This window comes from Poeciliopsis prolifica, unplaced genomic scaffold (genome assembly GCF_027474105.1).
Source record: "Poeciliopsis prolifica strain line A6 unplaced genomic scaffold, Auburn_PproV2 SCAFFOLD006, whole genome shotgun sequence".
Taxonomy (NCBI): Eukaryota; Metazoa; Chordata; class Actinopteri; order Cyprinodontiformes; family Poeciliidae; genus Poeciliopsis; species Poeciliopsis prolifica.
The window spans coordinates 18564715-18578462 of record NW_026562381.1 but is presented as its reverse complement, the minus strand read 5'-3'; the positions used below and the strand labels follow the sequence as shown (position 1 = coordinate 18578462).

Genomic DNA, 13748 nt, shown 5'->3' with positions numbered 1-13748 from the left:
GCTTTACTTCCTTTTATGTAGTTATTTTTCGATAACTGTATAACATACTGACATTTCTTGGTCTTGACCCCCTGTGAATATTTTCTGGGGTCGCCCCAGCTGTGTTACTTCCTGTAGCCACCACATGGGGGCGCTGCTGCGCCGTTCAACGGGATGTTTCATTAGCACCAAACCAAAAGTCAACATGTCTGTTCGTCTTTGTTCCTCCTTTAAACTGCTCGGTGTTGGCGGGCTGTCTGTGTCCATTAACTGAACTGATGGTGTTTATTTAACCAGACCCCGCTCCTCTTCCTCCTCTTCCCTCCTCCTCCTCTTCCTCCTCCTCCTGTCTCCTCCCTCCCTGCTCATATCTCCGCTCCGGCCCTCCCGTCCTCTCCAGTCCGCTGCTGCCGCTCCCCGCGCCTCCTGTCCGGCCGCAGCGCGCTGCTCGTCTCCGGTCGGACCGCCGGCCCTCGCCCCGCTCGGTGCGGACATGGTCCCGGGCTCCGGAGATGAGGCTCCGCAATGTCTCAGTCCTGACCGTCTTGTTGTTCGGGCTGAGCGGGCTGGTCTCGCTGTCCTGGTACACCGCCTTCAGCAGCTCCAGAGGTAAGCCCGGACCCGGTGGAGAGGAGGAGGAGAAGGAGGAGGAGGAGATCTCCTCGCCAGGAGCATCTTCATCTCCTCTGGAGGATGATGTGAGGAAGGAGCGTTTGGGTTGTGATGCATCACACTCCGGGAGATGATGGTGATGATGAGGAGGATGGTGATGAAGAGTGAGGGTGGTCCAGGCAGCGCCTCCTGATGCTGGAGATGCTGCAGATTGGCTCTGGTTCAGAACCAACTTGGAGCCGAAACGACTGCTGCTGGAACGGGGCTCCGCTGGGAGGGAAGGGCAGCAGGGAGGCTGGGTCCAGATGGATGGATGGAGGATGGTTCATTGGTTGAATGGTGTGATGGTTGGTTGGATGATTTGTTGGATGGTTGGATCTAAATACCTGGACGAGTTTCTCTGATCTGAGACTTTAGTTTCTGGTCCTGGAAATGTTCTGCAGCTGGGAGGAGGCCCACTTTGGAACTGGCTTTATATGACTCTGGAGGGTCAGAGCAGAGGTCAGAGGTCAGCCTGATCTCTGGTTTACAGCTGGAAGAATTGAAGTTGTGTGCTAACTCTAGATCTATAGCTCCAGTTCTATGGATGTAGATCTATAGCTCTAGATCTCAGACTCCAAGTCGTTCCTCTTTAATAACTTCAGTTTTTGTTCAGATGGAGAATATTTTGTCACATCCTAATGTAGAGCTGTGTAACTATGGTAACTAATCTGATTACTAGTCATCAGCTGAGCTTGTGGATGTTTGTAGATAATTTGGAGGGTGCCAGGACTGAGCCTTGGGGAACCCCACATGTGATTCTGGTTCAGATTTAATAGTTTTATAGTTTCTTTCCTGTGAAATCTGCTCCAGTTTCTGCTGCAGGGCCAGCCTCAGCCTTTTTGGGGCCCTGAGCAGGTTTTCACTGGCCCCCTAACACCAGCATGTGAGTGTAACATAGCTGCTAGCATTAGCATCATTTGCAATTAGCCCACACCATCCCAGTGTTATTATTGCTGTCAATTTTAACATTACAGGAGCAGAAAACTAAAATTTTGTATTTAATTTTCCAATTATTTTAAATGACGGTTTGGAGGACGACCTGAGTGCACTCACCTGCTTTCAGCAGAATAATCTGCTGTGAAGCGGCTCAGCTTCAGACTCAGCCTGATTATCATCTATCGATGGTATCAGCTCCAGCTTCCTGTCAAACCAAGCTGCTTTTCTGATGTGGGTGCATTTCAGGAACATTTCATCTGTGAGAAAAATGTAACAGTAGAGCAAACACGTCCTTCTCCGGAAAAAAGAGTCTTTCTCTGTAAGTTTCCATATCTCAACAGTGTGGAGGAAAGGTCGGCCTCTAAATGATGCAATTCAAAGAAAAATGGAAAGTTTAACTTTGAAACAATCGGAGAAGTTAAAGAGGCCATAAAAGCTCGTCATCCTTCACCAGCGGTTGGTCATAAACCCCCGCAGCCTGCATGGTGAATGCAGCTCTTTATCTTGATCATGTGATGATGTTAAACTCCTGACTGAGATCCAGACTGGCACCAGGCCCGGTAAAACATGAGTGGGCCGACTTAAAGGGGGAAAAGATAACTCAGCGAGGTGTGAGAAACCTGAAGTCCAGCTGGACCGAGTTCTGATCCAAAATAAATATCCTGCTGCAGCATCTGAAGCTTTGGCTGCAAAAACTGAAGATCATCCAGAGACGGAAAGGTTTAATGAAGGATCCATCTTAATAGTTCAACACAAACGTTTCTATAAATAAGACAATATATATCAGCCTTCAAAAATATTCTAACAAAATTATGTTATTTATGTAAACAATAATTTTGCTTTTGTTGGTTCTAAATAAATAACATTTTCTTATCAAATTTTTTGATACTTCTCCATACCAGTAGAGGCGCTGCAGAGCTTCTTCTTCACAACATGAACAAAAACAAAAACGTTTTTACTTGCTGAGGTGTTAAAAAGTAAATGTCTGAATTGAAAATTATTTCTGAACATAAAATCCAGCTAAATGATTTAATCACTAAACTTAGAAGAAAATCTATGATTTAACTTCAGATTTTAACATGAAAACAGATTTCTCTGTTTGTTCGGGAAGGTTGGTCAAACATTTGCTGCTGGGCTTCGGTCGCACAGCCGATCATCGATGGATATTTGGGGAAAGTACAGACGAATCTCTGGCTCTTCGCTAAATTGATTTATTTTGAACCTAGAAGTCAGAGACGACTTCTAGCACTTCTAAAATGCAGGCAATCTCTTTTGGTGTTCCTCAAGGCTTTGTTCTCGGGTCTCTTTCACTCCACATCAGTGCTTCCCTGATCCACTGGCTTCATTTATGAGTCAAGATGAGACATGAATCATGAACTCAAAGGAAGTGAAATAATGATTTTAACACAAAATTGCAACAGTTTATTTATATTTTATGGCAATAATGTATTTGTTTTTTTATTGTAATGTGATAAACAGATTCACTAGAAAGATAATTTTTTTCATCTTTCATCTGATTTATTTTTACAAAAATCAGTTTGTTGAGTAATTTTGAGTTTTAAAACCAGGTCCTGGTTTCACTTTTTCTCTCCTCAGGTTTGTTTTCCTGACGGTTCTTGAAGCCGACAAAGCTTTCATTAGAATAAATCCTGGAAGTCAGAGCATCTTTGACCCTGAAAGGAGTTATTTGGTTCTGGAAACAAATGGAGGAAAGTTTGAACAGCCAATCAGGAGCTGTCTGGTGCCTGATTGGCTCGTTCATATTTATACAAACTTAAAAGAAATAACGTAGAAAAATCAGAAGATGAGGACTTTGCTGTTTGTTGTTGTTAGCTTTTGGCAAATTATTTATTTTGCAGTTAAAATTAAATTAACAAATTAACAGCTTCTACAAATGTTTAGCAGTTTAGCTAAGATTCTTGTTTAGCAAATTAGTGGTTCGTGAAGCTAACTTTTTCGTTAGCTGTGCTACTACTAGCAATGACTGCAGCTGATTTTGTTCTCCATGAATACCAGAAAAAGGAAAAAAAGAAAATACTATACATATGATTTGTAGCATGAGTACACTAAAGGAGATTTTACAGCAAAAAAATGTATTTTCCTCAACAACCATGGCAGTCATCTTGAATTTTTTGGTGGTTAAGCTTCTGGGTTTCTAAGAAGTATCAAGTGGACCAGACAGAACCAGTGCTGCTCTAAACAGGCTTTAACAAACTGATGTCAATAAATACGGCCAATAAAATATCAGAGTTTTGCAGCCAGCTGTGTTCAGCTGGAGGATTTTTCATCAAATCATCAGATTAGAGCTGAAGCGTCACATGACCAGGAGTCCCACGCTCAGCCTGGTGAGCCGCCATCACAGCGTGGGTTTGTTCCCACTGTGCAGCACAAACACGTCCACAGTGTGTGTGTGTGAGACTCCCAAAGGAAAGAAGGTTTGTTTGATTTATTCCCTCGTCTGATTGGATGAGAGGAAGGAAGAGACTAAAGATAATCTGGCTTCTGATTGGAAAACAGACACGGCGACATTTTCAGTCCAAAAAACATATTTTCCAGCTAATTATTGAGTAAATGAGCTGAATATCACAGATATTTATATTTTTACATTAAAATTATGTCATTAATTTAAATGTACTTGCTAAACTCTCAGCCATTTTATAACGTATTTGAAACTGAGCTGCAGCTTTCTGATTGGTGACCACCACACACACACCACACACACACACACACACACACACACACACACACACACACACACACACACACAGACACACACACACACACACACACACACAGACACACACACACACACAAACACACACACGCACACACAGACACACACACACACGCACACACAGACACACACACACACACTCACACTCACACACACACACACGCACACACAGACACACACACACACTCACACTCACACACACACACACACACACACACACACACACACACACACACACACACAGACACACACACACACTCACACTCACACACACACACACACACACACACACGCACACACAGACACACACACACACACTCACACTCACACACACACACACACACACACACACACACACACAACACACACACACACACACACGCACACACAGACACACACACACACTCACACTCACACACACACACACACACACACACACACGCACACACAGACACACACACACACGCACACACACACACACAAACACACACACTCACACACACACACACACACACGCACACACAGACACACACACACACACACACACACACAGACACACACACACACACACACACACACAGACACACACAGACACACACACACACAGACACACACACACACAGACACACACACACACAGACACACACACTCACACACATACACTCACACACACGCACACACACACACACACACACACTCACACACACACACAAACACACTCACGCACACGCACACACACACGCACAAACACACACACTCACACACACACACACACACACACACACGCACACACAGACACACACACACACACACACACACACACACAGACACACACACACACAAACACACTCACACACACACACACTCACACACACGCACACACACACACACACACACACACGGTTTTCCCTCTCATTCAGGAATATTTAGAAACACAAAGACAGACATTTTAACAATCTTTTTAGTAATACTGCTGTTATGGCTGATATTTACCAATATTATAAATCTTTCTCTAAACTTTTTTAGATGAAAACACAACCAGCACCTCTGACTTCTCTGCTGCAGTTAAACACCCACAATCCTTTGCTGCGTCTCCAATAATCAGACCGGTCAATGCTGATGCCGATAAGTCGTACATTTGTCTAAAAAAATCCTCTTTCTGGGTTTTCAATCGATTTCTTCTGTCTTTATTTGCTCCCATGTTTGTGGTTTCATCCCTCCATCGCTCCTCTCTTTGTTCTTCCTCATCTGGATCTTTCAGTTCTCTTCATCCTCCTCCTCTTCCTCTGATTGCTTCAGCAGCATGAGAATCTCCAACAGTTTGGTCAATATGAGTGTAATATTGACCAATCACACAGAGTTCAGATTCAGAAACTAATATACATACGTTCCGTATGTATATTTTTGTTTGCTCTCAAAGTCCATTTGTCTTTATTAAAATGAATAAAATGAAGGTTAAAAATAGACATTTTAATACATAATAATGGTGCTTTATTAATCATAGTTGGATGAAATAATGCTAACACACCCCTGGTTAGCATGAGTGAGTTAGCATGGGTGGGTCTTACACAGTTGCTGTTTTAAATTGAAATGATGATGATGATGAGATGATGATGACGATAATGATGATGATGTGAAGCAATTTGAAAGTTTAGGCTTTTATTTTGGTAGTCTATTTTTGGCTTTGCAACTGAATTTGAACATTACCTAAATATTTAACTCCCAGATAAATAATTAGCTTCTAACTGGAACTAAATATTTTGCCACATATTCGACTGACATTTATGAATGAGTGAATCAGATGGTGAAAACATGACTGGAAATGAATCCAGGCTAACGAACTAATTATTGCTGCGATGTAATTACGCTCAGCTGCAGGAACAGGCGGAGAAGTTCCTGATCAACTGGGAGCAGAACCAGAACCGGGCCCTGCCTCAGTTTCTGTTGGCAACCTGATCATCATGGCGGCACGTTAATCAGCGGCGCCACGCTCCGCCGGCTCCTGGAGGTCCAAGACGCTGCCAGAGACGCCAATGAATATTTGATGCTTGGACCTGCAGGTCGGGTTTCAGCCAAACCGTCTGGAGTTCTGCTCGGCAGACCGGACCGGACCGGACCGTTTCTCCAGACTGGAGGAGTTTCCACCATCACATAAACATGTTGGTCCAATCAGCTGATCCACACCGACCTGGTTTCATCCGGGCCATGGTTCCGGACAGTCACATGGAAACTGTCCGTGTTTGGACCATTCTGCTGGAACTGGCAGCAGAACCGGGCCGGCGCCGGCGGACAGAACCAGCCAGGGAATAAATATTCCTACTGAGGCAGAACAGATTCTGGACTGGGTTCTGGTTCTGGAGACAATGAGTGACCCAGTGGCTTTCTGAGGTTGTTTGTGTAGTGACCTCTGACCTTCTCTTGTGGTTTGGTGTGGTGGGGATCAGAGCAGGCGGGAATATTTTCTGCTTCAATCTGCAGAGTCAAAGAATCATCTTCTCCGTCTTCTGTGTAGCTGGCCGTTTAGCGTCAGCGTAGCTAAGACTCTAGTTTAGTACATTAGCGGTTAGTTTTTGGTTAGCCACCATGGCGGCCATCTTGAAACATAAAATCATGCTGTGAGTCAACATAATTTCTACGGGTCCAATTATGGAGTTTAGACATGAGAAATATTCATCTGTGATCAACGTTAGCAAATCCTTGAGGACCATGGCAGCCATCTTGATTTTTGTAGCTAACTAAATGTTTTTTTAAATAAAATGCAAAGCCAGTTAGCTTCTTGTATCTGCATGTGAAAACACTTTAATGAAATATTAAATCAGCTGCTGAGGTTCTGCTGAGTCCAGCCAGATGCAGCTTTCATCCATCTGATGAGGATGATGATGATCCAGCTTCAGCTCTCACCTCCACCTTCATCTCTCCTCCTCTTCCTCTTGGTCTGGCAGATAATCTGACGCTCGACCTGGCAGCAGCAGCAGCATATTTCTGTGAGCAGCTGGATTATGGCTGGATTATGAATGTAGATCTGCTGAGATTCAAGAGATCTGGAGCAGAGATGAAGAGGAGGATGAGGAGGATGAGGAGGTGACGGCGAACCAGATCAGCTTCCTCACACACAGAGCGCCATCTGCCAGCCTGGTGTGTGTGTGTGTGTGTGTGTGTGTGCGCACGGTTACTGTAAATGGCTTCATTACGTTAGCTGCTTAAATCCGTCACATTCAGATCGCTTCATCTGCGCTGGATCAATATCTGTGTTTTCATCGGAGAATTTTAGTTTTATTTTAAATCTGCTTAAAGGAAACATGTCAATTTGGAAAAAATATATTTTGTGATCAGAAGACATTGTGCTGGGATGAGTTGGTTTTTCGTATCAAAACATTTTTTCCCGTCACAAATCCCATGATCAGCAGCCATTTCTTTAAAATTTAAAAAACAAATACTTTTTGGTTAATTTATTGATTTTGGTTCTTTGTCACTGACGTCTAACTAACTCGATGAAAAGAAGAAGAAGAAAAAAAGAAGGTTTCTTGGTCTGTGTTTCTACATGGGGAGACGCCAAAGACGCCAAGACGAATGACAGGAAGTAGCTTTAGGCTGAAGGATTGTTTTTCGGTCAATATGCAGCTGGATTTACCAGAGCTCTTAAAAGGTGCATCTTAAAAAGTGTTGAATCCATCGCTCTGATGTAAAATCAACTCTGTTCCACTTCAGTTTTACCACATTTAGCCAAAAACCACCTGATGAGCGACAAAACCGAAAAACCCTAAAACTGTTTCCTTAAAGCAAAGTTTACAAACATCAAGTTGTGCAGCGATATGAAGAATGGAACGCAGCGACTTTTTATTTGGAGAAAACTTTCAACACACACTGAAGTTTCATCACAACTCTAACCCTCAACCGGAACCAGAACCGGAACCAGAACCGGACCGAGTCATGACTAAAATGGACTACTGTCTTTCTTACAGAAGAATCCCATGAAATGCACATGTAAAAAGCCATCAACCACATGTAACATGTGGTCCACACTCATTTTCACATGTGAATGATGTGAATCATAAAAATTCACATATGAATTTGAACATTTCATGGTAAAACCTGATTCACATGTTTTCTCCCAGGTATCGTCATTAAATAAATGTGGAAATATTTTAAAATTTGATAAATTGTAACATATCTTCACATGTCACAGCTGCCGTCTTGAAATCTTCAACTGTAACAATAGATGTTCAAGATGGCTGCCCTCACATGATACACATGTGAATCAAATGTGATACCCGTGTAAACATACAGGAAAACTCATGTGAAACTTTCCAGATCCGAATGTACACAGGGACCGGCTCGGTTCTGGAGCTCCTGGATCGCTGGATGGCCCTGTAGCGGTCAGAGGAATGACTCGGTTCTGGGCCGATCAGAACCGGACAGATGGAGTGGTTCCGGTCAGAGGGAGGCTGTGTGTAAGCAGATCCTGGGAACCAGGAAGTGTCCTGGGAATCAGACAGAAGGAACCTGAATGAGGCCCCGCCGTCGCCCCCCCGGTGTCTGGAGGCGGCGCTGTCTCAGGTAGCGGCTCCTGAATGGGAGCGTCTGTGGACGGAGCCGGGCCGAGCCGGGCGGCACAAAGAGGCCTTGTGGAGAGCGAGGGGCCACATCTGGAGCCGGCGGAGGAACCGACCAATCAGCCGATCATCGGGTTTCAGCTCCCAGTGAACTTTTGTTTTCCTCCGCTTCAGGATCAGCTTTCAGGGATTTCTCCTGCTGCTTTTCCAGAACCGAACTGCGGAAGATTTAGTGAAGGACGAATCTTTAAACATGGAGAGATTGTCTTTTTCTTCTTCTTAAAGCTCAAAGAGGCTCAACAAAACTGGCTGAAAACCCGGAGCGCTTCGTATTTACCTTCAGAAAGTTATGAAAGATTTTTAAATTGAATGTTCTCAGAAATATTTCTAAAACAATCTGAAAAGTTTCAGGATCGTTTCTGAATGTTTGTCAAATGCCCTGTGGGAATCAAACCTGCAACCTTCCCAGCAGGCTCAGGAAGTGCGGCTCACACACGCGGTCCCCAGGGAGGAAGCTGATTGGTTCACACTGACAAGAGTCTGGTCGCCATGCCAACAGTCTGCCAGTCAGGATTCTGCTCCCACGGTAACTAAAGAGCCCCTCCTCCCTCCCCCAGCTGTCCCCTTAAAGAGACAACGCGCCCAATCGGGCAGGTGGGACCCTGAGCGTCCGGTCTGGACCCTGAGCGTCCGGTCGGGACCCTGAGCGTCCGGTCGGGACCCTGAGCGACCGGTCTGGACCCTGAGCGTCCGGTCGGCAGGTGGGACCCTGAGCGTCCGGTCTGGACCCTGAGCGTCCGGTCGGGACCCTGAGCGTCCGGTCGGGACCCTGAGCGTCCGGTCTGGACCCTGAGCGTCCGGTCTGGACCCTGAGCGTCCGGTCTGGACCCTGAGCGTCCGGTCGGGACCCTGAGCGACCGGCTGGACCCTGAGCGTCCGGTCTGGACCCTGAGCGTCCGGTCTGGACCCTGAGCGACCAGTCGGACCCTGAGCGACCAGTCGGACCCTGAGCGACCAGTCGGACCCTGAGCGTCCGGTCGGGACCCTGAGCGTCCGGTCTGGATCAGACGCAGACCTGCTGGGATATTCTGCGCTGTCTTCTCTGGGTCTGATTGGACCACCGGGCTTTTATTCAGGCCAGGAGTCTGAAAGGAGCAGAACTAATCTATTAGGAACACAGACCCACCGGTTCTGGTTCTGATAATTGTAACTAAATAAAGCCTGAGTGTTTCAGACTGGATCCAGTTCTTTGGTTCTGGTTCAAGTCGACGTCTGTGGGCCGGTACCAGGTTCTGGACCATTTTCACAGCCATAGGAACAAACAGATAAAAAATCTGGCTGCAAGAACCTAATTTGGCACAGACATTTTAGCAGGAGCTAACGTTCAGAAAAAACAATATGACAGCCATTTTTTAAAATTAAAAAAAGTTCATTTTGCACTAATATTTCTCACAGATGAAACCAGCCTGCCCTGGAAAATGTATTTTTTTCTTCTGGTGGACATTTTTCTAAATTCCTGTCATGTTTATAATGGGAGATAGAAACATGAAATAGGCTGGAGCTGCTGGCTAACCAAGTTTGCTTCGCTAGCTGCTAATTCACTAAGCAAGAAACTTCAGACTGCTAACTCCAAAACGCAAACAATTAGCAGAAGCTAACGTTCAATTGCTATAAACAAAAACAAAACATGAGAGGAACCAAATGCTGAACAAACGATAACATAAAACAATGAAATTATAAAAAATGGTGGAAGCTAATAAACGCTAATCTGCTACACAAAACATTGTGGAAGTTGATGCTGGGATTGTTTGTAAGGAGGCAGCAGACCCAGGATGAAGTTGAAACAAATGATTTAATGGCATATAACAGCAAACACAGTCCAAACTCAGTCCCAACACCGGGCAGCAAGGCCGAGTGGAAGCCTGGGCTTGAACCGGTAGCACCGGGTCAACGAAGGGCAGGAGACAGACCACAGGGAGAAGAGACGCCACATAAGACGTGAATAGACGAGGACCAAGAGACACAGGTGGGGTTAAATACACTGAGGGTAATCAGGGGAACAAGGCAGCCTGTTAGAGTGACTGAAACACACACACACCTACACACACACACCTACACACACACCTACACACACACACCTACACACACACACCTACACACACACACCTACACACACACACCTACAACACACACACCTACACACACACACCTACACACACACACACCTACACACACACACCTACACACACACCTTCACACACACACACCTACACACACACACACTCACACACACACACCTACACACACACACCTACACACACACAACTACACACACACACACCTACACACACAAACTACACACACACACACCTACACACACACACCTACACACACAACTACACACACACACCTACACACACACACCTACACACACACACCTACACACACACACACCTACACACACACACCTACACACACACACCTACACACACACACACCTACACACACACACCTACACACACACACCTACACACACACACACCTACACACACACACCTACACACACACACACCTACACACACACACCTACACACACACACAACACACCTACACAACACACACCTACACACACACCTTCACACACACACACCTACACACACACACACTCACACACACACACACCTACACACACACACTACACACACACACCTACACACACACACTCACACACACACACACAGACCTACACACACACCTACACACACACACACCTACACACACACACACACCTACACACACACACACACACACACTCACACACACACACACACCTACACACACACACCTACACACACACAACTACACACACACACACCTACACACACACAACTACACACACAGACACCTACACACACACACCACACACACACAACTACACACACACACACCTACACACACACACCTACACACACACAAACTACACACACACACCTACACACACACACCTACACACCCACACACCTACACACACACACACCTACACACACACACACCTACACACACACACCTACACACACACACCTACACACACACCTACACACACACAACTACACACACACACACCTACACACACACACCTACACACCCACACACCTACACACACACACACCTACACACACACCTACACACACACAACTACACACACACACACCTACACACACACACCTACACACCCACACACCTACACACACACACCTACACACACACCTACACACCCACACACCTACACACACACACACCTACACACACACCTACACACACACACACACACACACCTACACACACACACACCTACACACACACACCTACACACACACAACTACACACACACACACCTACACACACACAACTACACACACACACCTACACACACACACCTACACACCCACACACCTACACACACACCACACCTACACACACACACCTACACACAACCTACACACACCACACACACACCTACACACACACACCTACACACACACCTACACACACACACACACCTACACACACACACCCAGCTCTGATGAGCCATAAAATATCTGCTGTTCCCTCGCTGCTCCTCCACATCCAGCCCTCACTGGTTCCCAGTTTCCTCCCAGTGATCCTGATTTTCCTGGACTCCGGTCCGCTGGTTCCAACCAACCGGTCTCCAGGTTTCCTGAAGTTTTCTCTGGACTCCATTTCTGGCCATGACTGACCGGTGACTCAGTCACACCTGGGGCCCGGACCGAACTGGACCGGGTCGACCCGCTTTCACTGTACGGTCTTCATTAACTTTATAGATACACATCTGAATAGTGTGGCTGATTGTTACATTCTCTCTGTGGTGGTCCATTTTCATTGTGACAGCGACCGTTTGGCTAGAACCGGGGCAAGAGGTTCAGAGACTTGACAAACAGCAATCTGTGACCTCTGACCCCCGTTGGCTGTTTGTGTAAACACGGCTGAGCTCAATGCTGGTTCTGGTTCTGGTCGGTAATCCTGCTGAGAGTTGCTCTGCAGTTTGCCTGAGTTTCATAAATTATTTCCTGAGTGAATGAAGTTCTGCAGCGTCAGACCATAGAACCGGGCTTCGGAACCGGGCTTCGGAACCGGGCTTCGGAATCGGGCCTACAGCTAACGGTTAGCATCACAGCATCATTAAAATTCATATCTAACTTAATTAAAGTGTCCATAATTAATACCATAATAACCATACAGCAATGAAATAAACATTCTCAAATAAAAAATAATTTTGCTGCTAAATTATTGAATAAATATTCATATGATTTCAAATATTTTATAGTTTTTAATCTATTTTTTAAAAAATTTGGATGTTGACATTAGCATTAGCTGCTACATGTTAGCACTTAGGTGCTATTTTAGGCTAGCGTAGCTTCACTGATAGGCTAACTCCTTTTAGCACAACAATAGTCTTATCCAGCATCCAATCAGCTCACACTGCCTTTAGCGGATGTGCGTCAGATTTACGGGTGTTCCAGAAACATGCCTTTAAAAACCGATTCTCATTTATTCATCTTTTTGAATTCGTCTTGGATTTGGAGCAACTAAACCAAACGCATTCAGCCCAAATAGGAAACCAAACAGAAAGTGAGCCGGTTTCATAAAAATGTTACATTTTGAAATGAAAGAAGCACCAAAGATTTGTTTCACAGCTTTCAGCTGCTTTCAACCTTTTGCTTTTGGACTCTGCTGGTTCTGTTCATTTGATCCGGTTTGGTCCTTAAACCAGTCGGGGCTCCTGCAAGGCATTCTGGGTAACGTAGTTTGTGTTGGTGGATGGTGAGCTGGTGATGCATTCAGGACCGCCATGGGGCATCAGGGTGTGACCC

At 45.4% G+C, this 13748-nt stretch overlaps 1 protein-coding gene across 1 annotated transcript in view; it reads left to right on the top strand.

Annotated features, from left to right (window-relative positions):
• Nucleotides 1-318: 318 nt before the first annotated feature.
• LOC129360620 (alpha-1,3-mannosyl-glycoprotein 4-beta-N-acetylglucosaminyltransferase B) overlaps nt 319-13748 on the top strand; it is a 42286-nt gene continuing 28856 nt past the window's right edge. The window contains exon 1 of the mRNA XM_055030949.1: nt 319-588. Within this exon, the coding sequence (XP_054886924.1) occupies nt 492-588 (97 nt within the window). The 5' untranslated portion in view covers nt 319-491. The remainder of the gene's footprint in view (nt 589-13748) is intronic.